The following is a 24,073-nucleotide window of genomic DNA, read 5'->3' on the forward strand; positions in this document are numbered from 1 at the left end:
CTTTGCGGCAGCCCCTCCCATCACAGGCCCAGAGGTGTAGGAGGAAAGAATGGTTTCAAGGGCCTGGCCCAAGGTCCATGCTACTCTGCACAGCCTCAGGACACTGCTTCCTGCATCCCAGCTACTCCCACTCCAGCCACGGCTAAAAGACCTCCAAGTATACAACTCGGGCCACTACTTCAGAGGGTGCAAACCATAAGCCTTGGCAGCTTTCCTTGTAGTGTTAAGCCTGCAGGGGAACAGAGGGCAAGAGTTGAGGTTTGGAAGCCTCTGCCTAGATTTCAGAGGATATATGGAAAAGCCTAGATGTCCAGGCATAAGCCTGCTTCAAGTGTGGAGCTCTCATAGAGAACCTCTACTAGAGCACTATGGAGGGCAAATGTGAGGTTGGAGCTCCCACACAGAGTCCCCACTGGGGTACTAGCTAGTAGAGCTGTGAGAAGAGGGCTACCATCCTTCAGACCCTAGAATGGTAGATCCACCAGCAGCTTGTAATTTGTGCCTGGAAAAGCCATAGGCATTCAACAGCAGCCCATGAGAACAGCCACAAGGACCGAACCCTGAAAAGTCACAGGGGCAAAGCTTCCCAAAGCCTTGGGAGCCCAACCTTTGCACCAGTGTGCCCAAGATGTGAGACACGAAGTCAAAGGAAATTATTATGGAGCTTTAATATTTAATGACTACCCTGCTAGATTTTGGACTTGCATGGGGGCTTGTAGCCCCTTTCTTTCAGCTTTTCTCCTTTTGAAATTGGAGTATTTACCCAATGCCTGTAGCTCAATTGTATCTTGGGAGTAACTAACTTGTTTTTTATTTTATAGGCTCATAGGTGAAAGGAACTTGCCTCATCTCAGATGAGACTTTGGACTTTGGATTTTTGAATTAATACTGGAATGAATTAAGAATTTGGGGGAACTTGGGGGAAACATAATTGTATTTGGCAATTTGAGAAGGACATGAGATTTAGGAGAGGCCTGGGGCAGAATGATATGATTTGGATCTGGTCCCCACTCAAATCTCATGTTCAATTATAATCCCCATTGTGGGGACTGGTGGGAGGTGATTGGATCATAGGGGTGGTTTCTCATGAATGGTTTAGCACCATCTCCTCAGTGCTGCTCTGGAGATAGTGAGTAAGTGAGTTGTTGTGAGATAATTCACAATAACTGGTTGTTTAGGGTGTGTTCAGGGACAAACAGACTTAAGGCAGCATGAAAGTCATGAAAGTAGGTATCAAAACTGTGAGTCAGTTTCAGAGTAGATGTCATCATTATCATAACCACTATCACACCCACTATCACCATCATAATAATAAACACTTGTATAGTGCTTACTCTGTGCCAGCCATGTTATTATTGTTTTGAAATATCAACTAATTATCAACTAATTTTATTGTCATCCAACTCTAGAATGTAAGTAGCATTAATACGTCCCTTTTACTGATGAGTTACTGAGGCAAAGAGGTTAAGTAACTTTTCCAAGGTAAGAAAGCTAGAAAGAAGCAGAGACAATATGGAACAAACTCGGGGGAGTTTGGCTCCAAAATCTTATCCACCACACTATCTTGTCTATCTAAATTCCTCATGGTTCAAGTATTTGGTTTTGTTCTTGTTGTTATTTCATATTGGTGTTTTGAGGTTTTTTAAAACACCCATTTGAGGAGTACTAACCTGGCTGAAATATTGCCTAATGAAATGCACACTATTTGATTCTTATTTCAAAAGTTAGGAATTCAGTATGGTTTTCTAACATGAGTTCTAGTTATGACTATGTTTGACTCCCCAAGACTAATCAATAATCATACATCAATACAAATTTGGCAGATCTTCAACCATTGTTGTGAGTAGAATTCTTCAGCAATTTGGTTTAATTTTCAACAAACTAGTTCAGTACAGGCAGTTTGCACAGTACTGTGATTCATGTTAGCCTATGAAACCTTGTTTTTTCTTGCTATTAATTCACAGTTTTCCCTTCTTACATTCATCCATTAAGCTGCTAACAACTGTTTCCTACTTCATTAACCTCCAAGTAGTAAATGTAAACTACAAGCAAACTTAGAGATGTAAACCCACACGAAGTTAGCTGAGAGCAAAACCTTTTGTCTGAGCTTACTGATTTATTTTGTTTTAGGTAAATAGGAACTATTTTATATGTGCATGCAATATTAAAGAATTCAGTAGGTACTGAACTCAGTTTTTGATGTGTTAACTTGAAATTATAGTCAATTAAAAAATCAATAAAATATTAAAAATAAAATATTCACTCTGGAAGACCACCCAAATACAGTCTTTATCTTATAAGTTACAGGAGGGCATGCTTATGAGTAAGACTGTTCCTTGCCCAGTCCTTAAGAGAGCGATTCAAAAAGCCAAGTCACTTAGCAAAATTAGTGGTTTGGATTTCTGTATGATATCTAATTTCCTAACCAGTCTCTATATTTTACTGTCCCAAATGAATCTGCTTCACAGAAGCAAAATACCTACCCTACTTCTTACTTAGTTTGTCAAATGACTTATGAAGCACAGTATAACACCTTTCCAAACGACTCTCAGAAGAGAAAGTCTGAATCACAAGTATCAGAAAAAAGTGTCCTCCTCATCACATAGCAGAAAGTGGCAGAGCTGTTTTGAGTGCTGAGTGGGCCTAAATGGCAATGCTAAGCCAACAGGAGTTGTGATTAGAGTGTAGAAATAACTCCTAATGGATAAGAAGTTGCACACTTCTTATCAAAACACTTTGGAACTAACAAATGACCTGGATTTGAGAAACTTAGCGGAAAATTAATGGATTAAAAGCTTCTGGGGAACAAAACAGACAAGAGATAGAGAGGTACTAAAAGTTATATAAATTACTATAAATGAGTTATATAAATGAGTAACAAAATCTTTGAGAAATTCTTTGAGAAATACATTCTTCTCTCTCCCTGGAGGTCGCCACACCTCAAATATAATAGGACAAAACAGTACAATGCGTGACATCAGCTAAGAGTTTAGGAGCTCGACTTCAGGCCAGCTCCCACTGGCAGGGGCTGATAGTATTTAGAATTATATGTCTAAAATATAGATAAAATAAGAATGAGGATTATTTGCAAGCTTATTTATGGTCAGTATGGTTTGCATTCTGGACAGGTGATTAGTGAAACAGAATAGTCACACGTCATTGTGTTTGCTGTTGCCTTTCATGTCTTCCTCTGGACTTGGAAATATTGATCATGTTGGGATAAGTGTATGTATTTAAGAGAAGGGAGATAGTGGAGAGATAAAAAGAGAGGGAGAGAGAAATTTTGTGGTCCCTGAGATAAAGAAGTAGGTAACTCCTCAAATCCTGAGGACCACAGATGGAAGAATCAGGGCTTGGGCAACTGGTTTTATTTTTTAGTTCACACATCCAGTAAACAAGCTTCTTTTCCAAGTATATAATGTAGGAGTGATGAATTTGGTTGAACTAAGTATGAGAACTATGGAGAAAAGAAATAGACTCTGTCAATTACTAAAATTAGGTAAGTCTTTTCTCCACAAATATGCTCTTACACGCTCTTTTCCAAACCTACCTTAGTTGATTTCCAAGGGAGATGTATGGCCTGCAAATGTATCGTTCAGCCTCCTCTGCCTTCTGTTTGCTTATTTTACATCTTCTGTTTCCCCTGAACTTTTTCCATACCCCTGATCCCCATAAGGCAGCCCTACATAGAGTAATATCTACCTCCTCGAAACCTTCATGTAATCTTTAAATTTATCACTTGGCACTGATCGTACTAGGAGGTTTACAGTACATATTTTCCCTCTGTGTTTTCATGAACTATTTGTGGGTAGGGAGAGAGTCTCAAATACTTTGTTAGCTCTGCAGGGCCTGTATAAGGAATTTTAGTAATGTGAAATATGAAAAGAAAGATAATTTTGACATTTACTTTTATTCCAATCAAAATGGTATTCTTCCCATTCCAAACATGTATTATTGGTTTCACATTTAATACATAATATAACAGAGCAAAGGTAAAAGTACCAAATTAAGCATATAATCTCCAATCTTTCTTCTAAACTCCCCTCACCCCCCACATACACTGCCTTTAGAGCTTTAGTAGATCTCTACAATATATGAAAGTTTGTTGTTTAAATATCAAATATCTTAACAAATAATTGCTGATAGATGTACATAAGCATCTATTGCCATTCATTAGGCTTATGATTTCTTACAAACTTGTAATTCTATAACTAAATTTAGCAATTTGGATGTAATTTATATAGAGTGAATTTGTAGATGTTAAGGACATCTGTGATGGCTTAAAATAATGCACAGTGAGAACATATTTTGTCCAGGGTAGGCTGAGATAAATCTAGAAAATGTCAGTTTTATCACATTAAAATATATCCAAGCAATCATTTTCTTAAGACTCTCTAAAAGCTAACCTGCAATAATCTAAAGCATTTTAATTATATTCCAAATGATGAATATGACTTATAATCTTTAAAGGGTTGATTCATGCTATTTGAATCTAAGGCATTGATAGCTATTGAATTTTGGTTTTATACATAGGTTTGTATTTAGTTTGATGAAAATTGATAAACTGTCTACTAATGCTTGAAAGATTCAATTTAATGGATAATGTCAATTTTTCAGAACTAATTTGTAAAATAAATTTACACTGGGAAATATAATACGCAACTTTCAACTTGCTATTAATTCTTCATTCCCATTTGTCATGACCTTGGTGAAGCTTTCACTTGATACTACAGAGTTATGAACTATATTTTTATAATAATTTCACTTCTTAATTTAGTAGCTAATCAGTTCCATTCTTCTAATCCCCATGTATGTGTTGGGGGTAGGGGGGTGGGACTGGGTTTTCTCAATCTCATTTTCCTTATTTTATTTCTTATTTTCTTATCAGTCTTTCTCTAGGTTTTAAGTCAGGTTTTAAATAAACAAATATTTCAGGTTTGATTTTACTAAAAATTTTGCTATGTACTCTGACCAGGGTTATATGTTGTCCACCCGCCCCCCAAAACAGAGCATTCTTGCTCTGTTACCTGATAGAAATGTACAACTCTGTTCTCTCTTTTTTTTAATTTTTATTTTTTGAGACCGTTTCACTCTATTGCGAAGCCTGGAGCCGCCTTCTGGACTCAAGTGATTCTTGTGCCTCCGTCTCCCTGGTAGTTGGGTTTACAGGCATGTGCCACCATGCCCAGGTAATTTTTGCATTTTTAGTGGAGACGGGGTTTCACCATGTTGCTCAGGCTGGTCTCGAACTCCTGGCCTCAAGTGATCTGCCTACCTCCCTCAGCCTCCCAAAGTGCTGGGATTACAGGCATGAGCCACCACGCCCGGCCCACAACCCTATTCTCTTTTCATTTTTAGGGGAAATTAGTAACTTTAATAAATAAAAAAATTTTATGATATTTATAAAAAATACTTTGAAATATACTTTTATGAAAAACAATTTATGAAAATTACTTTGAAAAAATACCTTGTTCAAGATAATCTGCCTATACCTGATGGAGTGTAAGAAATTTAGCAATATGATATATTCCTGATATTGCAGTTGGAGAAAAGTTGTCTTCTACCTAAAAAGTTGTCTGGGTTGACCAAGTGTTTTTTCAGAGTAGGATCTTAGGCTAAAATTACACCAGGTCAACAGGAATTGCCCTGCATAAATGAGAATTGTGATCAACCTCTTTTAGATGGAATGATAAGATTAAAAAGCAAAGCTACACTAACCATCCAAATACCCACTCAGATTTGTAAATCTAAAAGCATCATATTAGTTAAAAAATGTATACGCATTAAGAATGTTTGAGTTCATTTAGAATGACAGAATAAAGGGACATGAAGAACATTACAAACACAGGTATCAAACAGCATGAAATAAACACAAGAAGTTATAAATATAACAAAAACTATAAGGGCTCAGGAAACAAGTTTATTATCAGCTGGGATTACAAACAAACTGTAATAAATTATTTTCTTTTCATGGGCATAAAAATCACTGAATAAATTATCTCAATTAGTAACTTATTTAGAAAAAAAGTTTCTATAATTCAATCCCAAACCTTTGTTCTCTATATTATGCAATAAGGAGCTGAAATTTCAACAGCAAACTTTAATCTTCAGACTGTTTAAATTACTTTTCTAAAAAAGTTATTTTAACAAAATCATAATATAGTGATCTTAGGAGTTTTACATTTTATGAGAGAAAAGTATAATTGGTGTTTGAAAAAAAGGTTGCTTGATTTCTTATGATTTACTCTTTTACAGAAGACAATAAGAACTTTGCACAATATTTACATCATTTCTGTGAGACAGCAACAGTAAGATACCATACCCAGGGCTGAGTTTATTTCTTTCAAATGTGGGAGCACCCATGGACCTTTGCTGATTTTCCTAAAATTAGTAGCAAGGGCCAGATTTGTGCCTGGCACTATTCTAAAAGAACAGCCTCTGTTCAAATGAGAAGAGCAAGGGAAGTGCCAGAATTCCACTTAATGGTAACCAAATTTTGAATACAACTTTACATTTAAAGCATTGGTTAAGCCCTGATTAGGTCAGCCTCTGATCCTGTGCTACGTGCCTTCTATTGACTGTAAAGGCAATCATGAACCATGATTACCCTTCTAAATCAGGTATACCCTAGGAGTGCTGTTGCATATATATTATCACCTCATTTAACTGTAGGCCCTTACTTATTTAACACACAGAAGTGTAAATATATACACTGAAAATAACAAGAAATACTAGAGTGACTTACATGGTAAAAACATCCAGTGTGTCTCCAGCAGTTCTTGCCATCTCAAAGTAGGTTTGCAGAATGTTGACAGTTCCAGAAAGCGCTTCATGACCGCAGCCACAGAACAGGGCAACACCCGCATAGAGCAGGATGGTGGCAATCAGAGAAGCATAGGGAATGCCCCCCAGGCATTTGATACAGCATTCAAAACACCCTGTAGAAGATCACAAAGGGAAAAATTCATGTTTTTAATCTAATTTAATTTTTTTTCAAACTTCAGCACTATGGGAAAGTATATTTGCACTGATAATACCATGTAAACCATATAAATGAAGTCCTAGAGTGAGCTGAAGGATACTAAGATCAAATTCCTTAATTATAAACCCATCCTCCACAAATAAGAGAATGTTTGCTATGACTGATGTCTTCCTCACCTACTGCAAAACCTACAGAAGCCCTTCCTTCCCAACCCAGACTTTCTATAATAATTAATCTTCACCATACATGCATGCATATCATTCCATCTTGAATTTATTGCTCTCAAATGTCACATGCTTATGGTTTTATTTCAATAGTATTTATCCTTTTGCACTCCGTGTATCTGTATCTGTATTTTTCTTTTTTTGTAACAGATTTTTTTTATTCATGTGTCATAGTTGTACATGTTTTGGGGATCCAGGAGATATTTTGATACATGTTTATAACATATGAGGATAAAATCGGGGTAATTGGGATGTCCACCGCCTAAAATATTTATGTTTTCTTTGTGTTGGAACATTATGATTCTTCTCTTCTAGCTATTTTGAAATGTACAATAGATTATTTTTAACTATAATTTCCCTACTATGCTATCAAATACTAGAACTTATTCTTTTTACATAAGTGTGTTTTTGTACCCATTAACCAATTTTTCAGACAGTAAGTTGAAGCCTGTTAGTATATTGTGAAGTTAACTTAGTGAACTGTTTTTTTTTTCTTTATGGAGACAGAGTCTGGCTCTGTTGCCCAGGTTGGAGTGCAGTGGAACAATCTCAGCTCACTGCAATCTCCGCCTCCTGAGTTCAAGAGATTCTCCTGCCTTAGCCTCCCAAGTAGCTAGAGCTACAGGCACGCACCTCCGTGCCCCACTAATTTTTTTGTATTTTTAGTAGAGACAGGGTTTCACCATGTTACTCAGGCTGGTCTCGAACTCCTGACCTCAAAACTCAGTGAACTTTGACCAGCAAATATTAAAAGTGGCAGAGACTGGAAGAGACAATATCTGAATGCATGTTATGTAGTAAGGGAAATTATTTTTGACTCTTTTGACTTCAGTACTCCTATATGATATTTGAGTGGTGACTCATAATGAAAATCTACTTCTTGCTATCATTCATGGTTTGAAAAAATGAGAAAGACATTGGCACAGCAAATGAGAGCACAATGGACACACCAATCCCTGTGTGGTTTTTGCCAAATTTATTCTTTTGAGCTTATTATCTTTAAAAATGTGACAATAAGATAATTTCTCTCATATGGTTCTCATGAGGATTAAATGAGTTAATATAAAAAATAGTGCTTGACATAGAGTAACTACTCACTACATGTAATCTGTCATTATTAGATGTAATTAAACCATTATTATTTTTGGGGGGTGGGGGATGGAGTCTCACTCTCTCACCCAGGCTGGACTGCAGTGGTGCGATCTCAGCTCACTGCAACCTCTGCCTCCTGGGTTCAAGTGATTCTCCTGCCTCAGCCTCCTGAGTAGCTGGGACTACTGGCCTGCATCACCACACCCGGCTAATTTTTGTATTTTTAGTAGAGACGGGGTTTTGCCATGTTGGCCAGGCTGGTCTCAAACCTCTGACCTCAAGTGATCCACCCACCCCAGCCTCCCAAAGTGCTGGGATTACAAGTGTGAGCCCCCACATCAGGCCTAATTTAACTATTATTAATATGAACTATTACTGTGCTGTCATGTGATTGTCAAAAATTCTTTGGCCATCATGGTCACTTTTGCTTTTTGAAGTCTAATGACTTTTACTTATTAAAACACAGCTTTAAGCATTTAAACTGAGACATCAGAAAATGATGGTAAATATTCAAAATAAAGGTCACAATTTCCTAGGCCATTGCTAGATATCTCCTAAGAAATTAACTAGAAATATTTAAGTATATATGTTTTTCAAGAGGAAATACTGATGAGGCACTATGTGCCAGCCATGGCTGATAAAGGAGAATTTAGATAAGAGGGCTGACAGGCTAAGGGTACTTGCAAGGATGACCTAGGTTCCATAGGTACCCACCTCTAGCCACCCCAACCCTCAGATACACACACATATCCTCATTCCAAAGATTTCCTCCTTATGAAAATTCTTGATCAAATCTGTCTTTGTAATGCTGAAGCCACTCAGATAATGACTTTTCCTTTTTCTTCAGAAACAAATGACAAACAAGATTTTAAAATGGATTATTATTGTGCTTAAGTCATAGCATGAGCCGTGTGCACTTTATCTAGAAGGCATAGATGCATATAGCAACATGTGAAGCATGTGATAATTGCAAAGTTCCTGTGAGAAAACTAAGTTTATATTGAGAGATTGAGCTAGTCTGCTATTTTTAATGCTGCTCACTGAACTGGCCTTCTTGACAATTCTAGTCCATCCCATCTGCCCCAGAGAAGGTTAAAAAAAGGAGTCTGAACACCTTCCCACTTCAGTAGCTGTTGTTTGTGCAGGCAAAATTGTTTCTTGAACATTCCTCCCCCAACACACATCTCACTCTCACACACACACACACACACACACGTGCATGTGCGCCCCCCCCCCCCCAAACACACACAATGTGTGGAAGTAGAAAAGGTTAGAACAGCTTGAAACTTCATGTAATAGGAAGAGATTTCACCAGCAGATGGCTAAAAACAATGTGTGTAGTGTCTGAATGTCACTGAACACAGTTTTGGGTGGAGAGTAACAGGGTGGCAGAAAAATCTTTGAACTATTCTGTCTCTTGATGTTCTACAATTTCCACCTCACTGATTATTTAAAAATAATAATAATAAAAAAATTAGTGCCAGCCCAATGTAGAGCTATTCCTATTTTCGGCAAGTGTACCACACAGCCTCATGATTTTAAATCCTATTCATCTGTGATTTCTGTCTTTCGCAGTTCTCGAAGGATTTGATGTAGTTGTGGGAGATTTCTACTGCAGACAATCAGAAGTATGAAAACCATATAGATGAACATGTCTCACGAAACTGTTCAAAATAGAATAAGTTCATATATAAAGAGTTCAAACACCGAATGCATAGGTGGGAATTGCCTTTGCTGGATCCTAGAGCCTAAAGTTAATAACTGAGTAAAGACAAAATCAGAATCAGGATAGTTCAGGAGCAGATAAAGTGGTAAGCTCATGACCCATCACCAAAGCCACTTCTGGGGACTTCTGATTAATTTAAGTATTAATTCAGGGTCAGTTTCACTTATTTCTCATTTTCTCCACTCCTCTTTAAATGGACCAGTTCTAGCCTCCACACTATGCTCTACAGCTGCAAGGAGGATACTGGAGTTGCTGCATCAGAACATCAAGTATAACTTCAACTGAATAGTGGCTTTCAAATCTAGAAAGAAAAGCCCGAGATAAATTCCAAAATTGGGTCAACCCAAATTGACAACCCTGAGATAACGTGCATTTCCAAATGAGTGTAAGGTCTTTTTATTCTATGTAAATGGTACTATTTAAATCTCTCAGAATCGTATTACCTTTATGGCAAATACAAATTCCTCTGAACTTGCACTACTGTGAAGTTAAGCTAGAATCTTTTGACTTAAGACCCGATCCTCCGTGAAACTTCTATTTAAAGGAAGAAATCTTAAGTATTTCATCATACACATATCGTACTTGTAATGTGCTAGGTCCTAACTATCCCCACTCTTCCACAGAGCCTGAGTTGCCTCTTCGTTTTAAAAGAAGACTCTCAGAACTCCCATCTGGGGAAGCAGCGCGTTATTTCAGTATTCTCTCCAGCTGCCAGGATCCCACGTAGTTGCTGGCAGGGGAGCTTCTTTCCACCCACAGAGAGGAACAGCCTTGGCAGAGCAGCAGGGTTGTCATAGCAACCCTGCCCCTGGGCCCGATAGGTTCCTAACAATCACCCTTTAAGGCTGCAGATCTTGCTGCCCTCAGTACCATGTTTTCACTGAACTGCAAATGAAAAGCCACTCTATTAAATGAATATTAGTGAAGGCGTAGTAAGTGGAGTGCTGGTGCTGGAGAAGATATTTTTTCTTGAGAAACTCTCTAGTAAAATGATAAAGATTACTTTGAACAGGAAACATTTTCAATACTAGATATTATAATAAAAGTAGGCCCATTAATTCTCAAATAGAACAGATGGCTCAAATAGGGAATACTGAATTTACATGTTCTAGTCCCTACCTATATACACAAAGAGGTATTTCTCATATCCATTTTCTGGTTATACTTTCCAAAATGAAATAATACTGTGCCTTCAGCTTTAACATGAAAACAAATATTAAAAGAATTATGAGATGTTCAACACACCCTCTGAAACATTAGCATTTGCCCAAAGATTAGTGAAGTTATAGATTGACTTGTACTAATACAACAATTTCAAAGAAAATAGAAGCTGTGAAGATATGTTATCTTTAAAAAAAGATACGGACATTTTTAAAAAGACATTGATTAATTTATTTCCATTTAAACATTGTGAAGTCAAGCACATGCCTTTGCTTTTGCTCACTCCACAAACTGCACCAAAACAAATAAAGGGAAAAGAACCTAAACCAATAAGAAAAAGACCAGGAGAGACAGACAACAAAGAAGAGAGGCCAACACAATTGTGGATTCTGGAAAAGTGATTGGCAGGAGAGGTTAAGAAGTGAGATTTACAATAGACTGACAATTGACTCATTGATAAATTTTTCCTAATATTATTTACCAGACAGCTGATTCCTTTTCTCCTGACCTACGTCATCTTTGTCATTATCAAGTGTTCAGAGAGGTATAGGTCTGTTTGAGGGCTGTCTATTCTGTCCCATTAGTCTATTTGTCTATCCCTGTGTCAGAGGTGTTTAAACCAAAGCAACTCCATCTTGAATAGGGGCTGGGTGAAATAAGGCTGAGACCCGCTGGGCTGCATATCCAGTGGGTTAGGTATTCTAAGTCACAGGATGAGAGAGTAGGTCAGCATAAGATACAGGTCATGAAGACCTTGCTGATAAAACAGGGTGTAGTAAAGAAGCCAGCTGAAACCCAAAAACGAAGATTGCAACAAGAGTGACCTCTGGTCATACTCATGGGTCATTATATGCTAATTATAATGCATTAGCATGCTATAAGGCACTCCCACCAGTGCTATGACAGTTTACAAATGCCATGGCAAAGTCATGAGGTTACCCTACATGGTCTAAAAAGGGGAGGAACCATCAGTTCCAAAAATTGCTCACCCCTTTCCCCAAAAACTCATGAATTATCCACCCCTTGTTTTAGCATATAATCAAGAAGTAACAGTAAGTATCCTTGGTAAAGCAGCTCAAGCTGCTGCTCTGTCTATGGAATAGCCATTCTTTATCCCTTTACTTTCTTAATAAACTTCCTTTCACTTTACTCTATGGTCTTGCCCTGAATTTCTTCTTGCTCAAGATCCAAGAACCCTCTCTTGGGGTCTGGATGGGGACCCCTTTCCAGTAACAGCTGGGCCAATACCACACTGCCTTATAGGATGTTTTGATTTGTTGAGGAAATTGCCTCAACCAATGCATTTTCTTCATGAATGTCATGGCTATTCATTGCCCTTTTACTTTACCAATCAATTTTAAAAACAGCTTGTCTGATTATACAAATTAACTCATTGGGATTCTGATTGGTCTTTTTGCATTTGTAGAAATTATTTATGTAATTTAGATATTAATTTTTTATCCACAAACTTTAAAATTCTTTCATTGATTCTGTGAATTATTTTGAGTTTGTGGATTATTTTAAATTTAGGTTGATATTCATACCATCTGTGAAAATTTTGAGCTTTATTTTTTTTTAATATATGTGCCTTTTAATTTATCTTATTGTCTTATGCTATTGGATAAAATACAGAGAGGAAATTAAAAGTAATGTGAAAAGGTATCTTTTGTGATCCTGATATTATAGATAATACTTTTACCATTAAGTTTGATACTTGCTGTTGTTTTATTGGTTAAAGATGGTCTCTTGTTTTAACTTCTATCACATGTTTCCCATCTGGTAAAATAATTTTTTTTCTTCTTTTTATCTACCATTTCAATAAATTTTTCTAATGTAAGTTAAACTTGCATTCATGATAAAAAAAAATGGCATCACTGGGTTTTTAAAAATACATCGCTAAATTTGTCATGCTAGCTTTGTTCAATACTTCTGCATTTATCAATGTATCCAACAGTAATTGAGCCCTTACCAGGTGTCAGACACTATGCTAATTGCTGAGACCTTAGAAGTAAACAAAATCAATGAAAATCTCTGCTTTCATTGTAGAGGTGCAAGCAAGATTTTAAACCAGATACTGAAGAAATATAGGTGAGATTGTGAAAAGTTCAAGGAAGGAAACCTAAACAAAGAGGAGGTAGGGTAAGGAGTATTGGAATATCAGTTTCAATTTCTGATAAAGAGACCAGGGAAGGAATAACTGTGATGACATTTGTGAAAAGGTCTGGAGGAGGTAAAGGGACCATCCAAGAGGCTATCTGGGAGAAGGTTTCTTTTCATTAATTAATTAATTAATTTATTTATTTATTTGAGATGGAGTTTCGCTCTTGTTGCCCAGGCTGGAGTGCAATGATCTTGGCTCACTGCCACCTCCGCCTCCTGGGTTCAAGTGATTCTCCTGCCTCAGCCTCCCTGGTAGCTGGTATTACAGCTACCTGCCACCACACTCAGCTAATTTTTTGTACTTTCAGTAGAGGTGGGGTTTCACTATGCTGGCCAGGGTGGTCTCAAACTCCTGAGAGAAGGTTTCAAACATAGGGAAACTAAATGTCAATGCCTTGAGGAAGGGGTATGTCTAGAGTATCTGAGGAAAATTTAAGAGACCAGCGGTGGCAAAATAGATTGAGATAGAGACAAAGGAACACAAGGAGAGGTCAAACTACAATAGGTGAATGTATAGGGACATCAATATGTTAACGAATGTCTTTGACAACAAATTTTTGCTTTCTTGTTTTGTAATGAAGTTTATAGCAGCCTTGTAAAGTGATCCCCTTTTTCAATGCCCTGGAAGAGTCCGTATAAAGTTGTAATTACCTACACAGTAAATATTTGGTAGAACAACCAGTAAAACTATCCAGTCCACTTGTGTACTTTATGGGAAGAATTTAAACCACTGATCTAATTTGCTGATGCTTATAGAGTGATTCAAGTATTCTATTTCTTCTTAAATCTGTTTGCTAAATTCAATTTCTGTAAGCATATGTAAACTTCATAAAAGATATTCATTTTCTCATTGAGTTGTATATAACATTTTAAATAATATTTTTAATGCATTCATCATCTGAACGTATTTCCTTTGGTCTTCTCCAATGATTTTAATTCTTCCTTTTTTATTTCATTCCTTCTTTCCTTCCTCCCTCTTCTCCTCTCTCCTCCTTTTTTCTTTCTCTTTCCCTCTCTCTGCCCCTTTTCTCTCTCTCTCTCTCTCTGTCTCTCTCTATGTGGGCCTCTCTCTCTTTCCGTCTCTCTCTCTCTTTCTCTCTCTCTCTCTTTCTTTTCTTCCTTTCTCTCTTCTTAAAGAGCATTGGCCAGGACAACCTATGTTTTACACTTTATGTTTGCTATTAAAACAAGCAGGCCAGGCACGGTGGCTCAAGCCTGTAATCCCAGAACTTTAGGAGGCCGAGGCGAGAGGATCACGAGGTCAGGCGTTCCAGACCAGCCTGGCCAACATGGTGAAACTCCATCTCTACTAAAAATACAAAAATTAGCTGAGCGTGGTGGCACTCCCTTGTAATCCCGGCTACTCAGGAGGCTGAGGCAGGAGAATCGCTTGAACCTGGGAGGTGGAAGGTGCAGTGAGCCGAGATCGCGTCATTGCACTCCAGCCTGGGTGACAGAGCAAGACTCCATCTCAAAAAAAAAAAAAAAAAAAAAAAAAAATTTCAATGACTTAAAACATCACATTTTATTTTTCAACAAGTCTACAATATTTCCTTCCCGGCTTCATAGTGGGGATCTCTTCCCATTATAGCCATTCAGAAGCTCAGGTTGATAAAGGAAAACCATCTTGAACACTGCTAGTCATCATATCAGAATAAAAACACCAGGGAAATCTCACTTTGGCAGTCGAGTATTCTAGGCTCTAGTGGTACATGCCATTTCTGCGCGAGCCTAATGGGTAGAAAGAGTCACTTGCCTCCCCTTCAAACACAAAGACCAAAAAGTGCAACTCTGCTATGTTTCCAGAAGACAAGGAGCCACAAAACTTAGCAAACAGCACTAATGACTATCATAATAAGTAAAGCTAAAGGTTTTCCAATATTATTATTCTTTTCAAATAAGCTTTTTTTGGTATGATTACTTTGTTTCATTAATTTCTATTTTTAGATTAATTTTTTCTCTATTTTTATTTTCTTTGAGTAAATTTTCCTATATATGTTCTAATGTTTTAATGTGGAAAGATGGATGCTGAGCTCATTGCTCTTCGGACTTTTCTCTAATAAAAATATTTAACCCTATAAAGTTACCTTCTAATTCTGATTTGAGTGAATTCCACAAGTTCTGATATGCAAACTTTTCATTCTTGTTCAGTTTTAAGTATTCTCTGAAGTTTATTGAGATCTCTTTTTGACATATAAGTCATTTTTTTCTTGGATTATTTTGGTTTTCAAATATGAAAGCTTTTTCAATTTTCTCTATGTTACTGTTTGTATATTTATTGCATTATTGTTAGAGAATATGGTCTATAGGATGCCAAACCTCTGAAATTTGTAGTGACTTCCTTTATATTAAATCCAAGACTTGAGTTTTTCGGTTTCTGAAAGTAGCAGAAATTTTCATCAGCAACTCACAGGAGAGCTGGCTTGTGGTACCAAATTCTCAGGAGACGTATTTTCCCCCTCAACTCACTCAAGGTATAAAAGATGTAAATTTTCCTTTCTGCCTTACACACAGCTTTTGTTATTATTATTGTTCTGTAATTTTTTGCCTTGTTTAATTTTGTTTTCCTGTCTCAGCCTTTCACGGAGTCCTTTAGAGTCCTGACCCCTATGCTCTGTGTTCCAACTTGACCTCCAGTCTCAGGCTGAACTCAGCTCTGTTTCCTAACCTATATTACCAGGACACCCAGTGTGAAGCCCAAGGAGACCAGGAATATGAAAATGACCCAGGACCTGCTGCTGCCTGCAGTGCTTTCTTGCTTAGCTCCCGGAACTTCTCCTTTAACTTTATTGTTGGTCTCTGAGGGTTCTGCGTACTCTCTTGACAGTACATCAATGTGTACATATATGTGTACATATATAAGTAATTATATTTTAATTGTACCTATATTTTAAATGAGCATTTTTTAAATACACAAGCATATTTGTTTCAAAACTTCATCTGTTTGGGAACAAAAAAGGTTTTCTTGCTATTTAATCTACCATACTACTGGTAATTCACTCTTAATTAGAAAGAGACAACCACTAGGTATTTGAGGAATGCCTCCAACTTGGAAGATGGAAACAGAAATAAATAAGTAAAAAAGAAATTCCAAGAAATAAGAGATAAAGCAGGCAGCTGAAGAGAGTTTAAAAAGGGTACACTGGCACACCAAATATATATATATATATATACACACACACACTCTTATATACATACATGTATATATAAATATAATATGTTTATATATTTGTATATATAAATACATATATGTATATATGTATATATTTATTTAGAATATTACAAAATATATTGCATTCTAAACAAAATGGATGTATTTCTTTCTACCTAAAATAGGAATATGAGACAGCCAAGTTAAAAGGGCTCCCCAGAGAATCCCCAGCTGGCTTGTGCATTCGGAGGATGGAGTTGGGCCTCAGGAAGTTCTCACCGGTTTGGGTAGGGGGGTGGGGAGACTGGCCTCTTCTGTCCGTTTGGTAACCTGGGATTCAGTTGGGGAAGTAGACAGCCTGTTAGCAGGACTCCATCTCACTTTGCTGAGCTGTGTTTCCGTTTTCCTTTTCGCTCAATGAATTCCACTCATCACCCTTATATGTGTCTGCGAGCCTAATCTTTCCTGGTCATGTGACAAGAACAGTTTTTTTCCTCCAATAAATAGATGCTCTAAATAGGCAACTGCAATAAAATTAAAAGCTATTATTAAATGGAAATATAGCAGAAGTTTACATTTTCACAGTTTAAAGACACACACACACAAAGAAATCTATGACAAAGTAGAACAAACAGACAAAAGATGGAAATTGGAGAGAAAAGATAAGCAACTTAGAAGATCAGACAAGAACAACCACAATCGAATATAATGAGATTCATCAATAAAGCAGTGAAAATGAAGATTAGCAAATTACCAAATAATTAATATAAAACGGTTTCCTGGAGTGAAGGGCATGAGTCTGTAGATTGATAGGACTCACTGAGTTTGCTTCTGGGGCTGAATTCCTCCCTTCCCATAGCTCTTACAGCCCCCACTACCTCCTGCTGCCCCGTGGCCACACTATGGCAGAGCCAGGAGGACTGATGCTGGCTCGTGGTGCCCCCAGACTGCTCCAAATTAATAAAGAAGAGCTAGAGCAATTGGGGTCACGGACGATAAGTGTCTTAGAAAAAGTCATCATCAGAGAAGGGGAACAGGAAGTGCTTTCAACTAAATTTAAAGCAAATGCTTTTATTTAGAGGACTATTTCTGAAAACTTGTAACAATTCTAAGTTAGCTTTAACACCTTTCTGTGTCTATGGAAATATTAGCGGAGTGAGGCCAACCTGACTTTCTCTTATCCTAACACTGAGGGAAACATGTCCCTTGGGTAGAAATAAGAGAACAATTAAATCAAGACCTGACTGTAATAAGTTTATTTCACATGCTCACTCCTTTTTTCTATGCCTATGCTAGCAGCATGGGCACCGAATCACTACATTAATATTGAGAGAATGTTTCATGAGCACCTATTTCTTCTATACACTGTGTACAGAAGTGATCAAAAAATATGGTCTCTACTCTGTTTGAGCCTATATACCAGTGAGAAATAAAATTAGAAAGTTCTGGCACCTTTTAGAAAAATTCCCGAAAACATCCTATGAAAACATCCAGTATTGTGATATCCTTAGCGTCCAGTTGGTGTAGCCAGGATGGCAGTGTTCATCAGCACATCAGAATTAGTGGCCGTGGGCTTGGAGTTCAAAATTATCCAAAGAATAGCAGACTAAAAAGCTCCCTGGCATAAAGTATAACATGCCATAAAGATGAGTAAGGATATTTCAAAACTGGGCTTCTGAGGAAGGCTTTATACTGTAAAATGTTTAGCAAACACACTTTAATAGTTAACCCTTTAATGAATGACATGATAATCTCGATTTTTTTTTTTTTTTTTGAGAAGGAGTCTCACTCTGTCGCCCAGGCTGGAATGCAGTGGCACGATCTTGGCTCACTGCAACCTCTGCCTCCCGATTTCAAGCCATTCTCCTGCCTCAGCCTCCAGATTAGCTGGGACTACAGGCGCGCATCACAACACCTGGCTAATTTTTGTGTTTTCAGTAGAGATGGGGTTTCATCATATTGGTCAGGCTGGTCTTGAACTCCTGACTTTGTGATCCACCCGCCTCGCCTCCCAAAGTGCTGGGATTACAGGCGTGAGCCACCAAGCCCTGCCTGATAATCTCTATTTTTAAAGCCTTTTAGAATATAGCTCAAATAATCCTTAAACATTGTTAAATTTTTATTAACATCTTATTTAAATATGTCCTGGCCTAAAGAGAGCACAGAGTCAAAGTAAATATTGGAATCATTAAGAACAAAGTGGCATTACCAAAAATAAACCCAAATGACAAGTTTTTATCTTTAACATTGTAGTCATGGCTATAATACTCTGCTTAAACAAATCAGTTACTAATTTTAAAAGAAACGTCTTTAAACAGGAAAAAAATTTGCAGCATTCAAAGTCATTTTTGTATCCTCTAGTACAAAATGGAGGAGCATTTTCACTGCATTTTTTGCTGAATCTCATTATATTTGATAGCAGTTGTTGGTTTTCCTTGTCTGATCTTAAGTTGCTTATCATTTCTCTCCAATTTTGATTTTTTGTCTTTTTGTTCTACTTTGTCAGATTTTTTTTTTTTTTATCTTTCAGTCCTTCTGTGAAAATTTAAACTTCTGCTATCATATTTCTATTTAGTGATATCTTTTAATTTTTTTGGTAGTTAATTTGTGGATGAGTATCAAAATCACCAAGAGTGCTGTCAAAAATAGATTTTTGGATGCCCTCTGTTGAGAATCTTGTGGGTTTTTATTAAGTTCTTCAGTTGATTCTGATGCTACAAGATATGCAAGCCATGCAGTATTCTGTAAAATCACATTAGATGCCCTGATTCCTTTGAAAGTATTTGATAAACTAGGATATGCATGTAATACAAAGATTAAGAAGGAATCACTCTAAGAAATTTGAACAAATGATTAAACAACATATACAGTTTCTAACCATATCAACAAGAATTTTTTAAATAGTTCCAAGGCATCAGAAACAATATCAAGACTTTTTTTGTGTGTGTGTGTTTATTTTTATATTTTCGAGGCAGGGTTTCTGTCTGTGCCCAGGCTGGAGTGCAGTGGTGTGATCATAGCTCACTGCAGCCTTGACCTCCAGGACTCAAGGGATACTCCTGCCTCAGCCTCCCAAAGTGTTGGGATTACAGGGGAGAGCCACCATATCTGGTCACCAAGACTTTCAATGCATTGCCTGGTGTGGTCTCCACAGCTCATATGAAAGAGCTATAATTATAGTCAGGCAATTTCTCAAGTGGTTATTGACAGTAGATACTGCCAGAGTACGTGAAAGGCTATTTATTATGAATTTTTCAGAAGAATGGTGATGTTGTTATTTTTAAAATGCTATCATGAAAATGTTTATTAAGATTAATATTTAACATTCAGATAGCTTTTTTTAGAAATATATTACTAATTACAGAACATTCTGTACTGGTCAACATGACTTAGCAAGAATGTTTTGATTAATTAAACTTGTTTCCCTAAGGCAGAGAAGTTAATTGCTTCTATTATGAGTAGAACCATACTCTTCTGACTGTGATAAATAAGCCCCTAGGGTAAGGGAACAGTCAGGTGGAGACACGTTTCTGATGTAGAAAAATAATCCCTGGAAGAAAAAAAAAAAAAAAACACTAGCTTGAATTCCATACACCTGTGGGGTTTTGATAGCATATACCCTGCTTGTTCAGATAATGTCTGGAAATCCAGTTAAAACCCTCATTTTCTCTTGTAATAAATGGACTAATTAACATAAATGCTCCTCCCCTAAATGTCCACATGGTTTGCTGTCTCATAATCTTCAAACCTTTTCTCAAAATACTCATTCATTCATTTGTTCTTTCATATGTGTGTTTGTTATTTATTGCTGCCTCACAAGCCGTTTTCAAGATGTACTAGCTTAAGGCAGCAATTTATTATCATTTCCCACAGCTTCATGGGTTTATTGGTCTCAGCTGGGCAGTTTTCACTTGGGATTGTTGATGCAGATGCAGCCAGAAAGTCAATAGGTCTGCGGTCATCTGAATGCTTGCCTGGGCTGGGTGTCCAGTATGGTTTCTTCCTGGTACGTACGGCACCTCAGCTAGCATGCCTCGAACTGCTGAGAACTTGCATAATTTTGCCACATTTTATTATCAAAGTAGTCACAGGCAGCTCAGATTCAGCTGGGAGAACGGATGGGAGGAAGAGCTGAAGACTAAATGGGAGTGGGGTAGAATCTGCAGCCATGTTTAGTCTGACACAAGCTGATCTATTTTAAAATTGAACTTTCCACCCAAATGATTGCTTTCTTTTTTTCCATAACACTTATCACCATCCAAAGTATTGTTTATCTTACTATTGACTTTTTTTTTTTTTTATCGAATCTCTTTACTAAACTATGAAAGCTACGAAGTAAAGAATTTGTATTTTCTGGCCAGGCATGGTGGCTCACACTGTAATCCCAGCATTTTGGGAGGCCAAGGCAGGCAGATAACCTGAGGTCAGAAGTTTGAGACCAGCCTGACCAACATGGAGAAACCCCATCTCTACTAAAAATACAAAATTAGCCAGGTGTGGTGGCGCACGCCTGTAATCCCAGCTACGCGGGAGGCTGAGGCAGGAGAATAGCTTGAACCCGGGAGGCGGAGGTTGCGGTGAGCTGAGATCACACCACTGCACTCCAGACTGGGCAACAAGAGCAAAACTCCATAAAAAAAAAAAAAAAGAATTTGTATTTTGTTCATTTCTGTATGCCCATGCCCTAGCACAATATCTGACATATAGAAGGTGCTCAGTTAATGTTTGTTGAATAAATAATCCTGTTGAAAATATGTCTCAACAACCAACTAAGACAGATCCAAAAGTGGTCATTAGCTTCAAACCCTCCACCATGTCCAGCTTGCAGAGAAATATCAGAATCATGATAATTTTCTACTTTGGGATTAAGAATGAGAAATATGGGCAATGAATGGTTAGCTACCACACAATTCTGTGTTTTCCTCCTATAACTCTTTAAAAAAGTGAGCCTATTTTTCTTTCTGAGTAACTTGTAAAGAGTATTTATGTAGGTTTGCTGGATAATTCAAAAGTCTTCCTGTATTATACTATAATCTTCAGTTTGTAGAAGAAACTGTTGTTTTGCACATCATACAATAGAATGCAACAAAGTAACTGGCAAACTTGGACTTGTACTGAATGTATTCATCTCTAAACTTCTGTTTTGTTAATGACACAATGTTGAGGATTATCAGTATGACTCTCCACCAAACTCAAAATAAAAACACAAACACACAAACAACAACAGAGAAAGAGTTACAGAAGAACCTGAGACCTTCAGAACTATTAAATTCCAAACAGGGAAAGCTGAAGACATTGCCAATAAATGTAAAAACAATTAGCCTCTTAAGCAAACTAATTCAGGAAAAGAATAGTGCTTTTCTCAAAGGAATTTATGATCACAAGTTATTTACTAGTATTTAATACAATTTTCCATGATTTTGAAAATAATTTGTTAAGTATTGCTCCAAAATAATGCGATTCCTGGGATATGTGTTTTGTGGAAACAGATTTGTCTATGTTTTATCTTATCTCACACAACATCAATTTAGCAATTGAAGGAATTATTTCCAAGTATGACCTGGAGTATGTCAGCCTCCTGCTTAAGATCTTTCCTCAACTTTCCTTTACATTAACTTACCATTATACTTTCCACACACTCCTTCTATTCTAGGATGCTGTGTGTGATCTTGCCAGCATCATTTCCCCCTGCGGCCCACTTGGCTCACTGCACACCAGCTACATTGGCCACCTTTCAATTCGTTGCGAACCAGCCTTTATGCTCTTCCTGTTTCCTCTGCCTTGATGATCTGATGCTCTTCCCATGCTAGGCTCCTTCCTGCTTACAGCTTAAATGTCTCTTCCTTAGAGAGAATCCCTTTACTGTCCATAAAAGAGAACACTATTTATTTTCAATATTTAACAATGACTAGTGAAAATCTGGTATTCATTAGTGGTCATGTAGAATTCTCTTGATCATAATATCCATTCATTTCCATGATTTAATCATAGAATCTTATTTTTTAATTATGCATTTTTCTGCCTAATCTCATCACTCACAGTGATAAGACTTCACAGATTGCCAAAATTTTTGCTGCAGTTGGAATTTTATAACATTGTATGGTAGCACTGGTATAAAATGCTATTTCCACATATAGACATAGACAGGAGTAATAAAAGATAAATAGTCATTACTTAAGATTGATTCTTCTTAGATAGACAAGTTTTTAAAGACAATTAAAGAAGAGAGAAGCAGTTGATAAGATTGGTCCTCTAGGAAAAAAGTGGAATATGCTCGCTGCATTAGATAAAAATATCTCAAACTTATGAGAATTACACAATTTAGTCTTCATGTTTTGTTCTTGGTTAATATGATAAAGAATGTATTATAATTTTTCTAATGTCTTGTGGATATCACGGAAAGGCTGTTATAATTGCCAAGTGTTTTCAGCATAAATAAGGCATTTTGTGTTGCCAAATAAGTATTATGTGTTATTTAGTGAAGCAATATGGCATACGACGTTATTTTTTAACTTTAGACAGTACATAAAATTTTGTAAAATTGCACCAATTAAGTATAGCAGTTTGAATTCCAAAGCAGGTATACTGTTCTGGTGCCATAAACGTGCCCTCATGACCAGAGCAATTTTAAGATGCTTTCATTATTATGGTTATTGAGAAATTTTCTTAAAACAAAAATAACAACTGCAAAAATGGCAATAGCTTATGTTACGCCAGATATTCTGTAGATTTGTTTTTATAAAATTAGTGTTTATATGTATCTTTGCTTTTTATAATTAAATGAATTCATCTGGCTTTTAAAGAGAACAGAATCCCTTACACACAAATTAACTCATCAAAAATATTTTCATCTATATTTTACTATATTGTTACTTTAAAAACAATAAAAGAACAAATAAAACTTTATAAACTAATCTAGAAAAAGAAATATTTACATTAGGCTGGGTGTGGTGACTCACACCTGTAATCCCAGCACTTTGGGAGGCTGAGGTGGGAGGATCACGAGGTCAGGAGTTGGAAACAAGCCTGGCCAACACGGTGAAACCCCATTTCTACTAAAAATACAAAAAATAGCTGGGTGTAATGATGGGCACCTGTAGTCTCAGCTACTTGGGAGGCTGAGGTAGAAGAATCGCTTGAGCCCGGGAGGTGGAGGTTGCAGTGAGCCGAGATTGCGCCACTGCATTCCAGCTTGGGTGACAGACTAAGACTCTGTCGAAAAAAAAAATTATGAAATATTTACATTACTATCATTAAATTGGTGAATGCTTAAACCATATGACACACACACATAAACCAGGAATGTATGAAACAGGTTTGTTCAAAGCACCAGTGTAAAAAGGCAAAGATGGGATCATCTACCAGCACACTCCACTACATGATTAAATACAAATCATTTTAACAGAATTGGAGCATACTTAAAATACAGTTGAGACATTTGAAGCCATTCTTAAAAATAAAAATATAACTTTAAAACCAAGTGACTAAAATAACTATAAAATAAATACTGATTATGAATTGAAGTTGTGAAAGAAAAATTAGAAATTAAAAACATTCAAATTCTCTTTAAAAAGAGA

General features: G+C 36.9%; 1 protein-coding gene across 2 annotated transcripts in view; it reads right to left on the bottom strand.

Moving 5' to 3' along the window:
* Window positions 1–24,073, bottom strand: part of GPM6A (glycoprotein M6A) — a 383,459-nt gene that overhangs the window by 68,556 nt on the left and 290,830 nt on the right. For both annotated transcript variants that reach the window (XM_055276464.2, XM_055276463.2), the window contains exon 2: window positions 6,746–6,938. In XM_055276464.2, coding sequence (XP_055132439.1) covers window positions 6,746–6,938 — 193 coding nt within the window. The remainder of the gene's footprint in view (window positions 1–6,745; window positions 6,939–24,073) is intronic.

This window comes from Symphalangus syndactylus, chromosome 4 (assembly GCF_028878055.3).
Source record: "Symphalangus syndactylus isolate Jambi chromosome 4, NHGRI_mSymSyn1-v2.1_pri, whole genome shotgun sequence".
Taxonomy (NCBI): Eukaryota; Metazoa; Chordata; class Mammalia; order Primates; family Hylobatidae; genus Symphalangus; species Symphalangus syndactylus.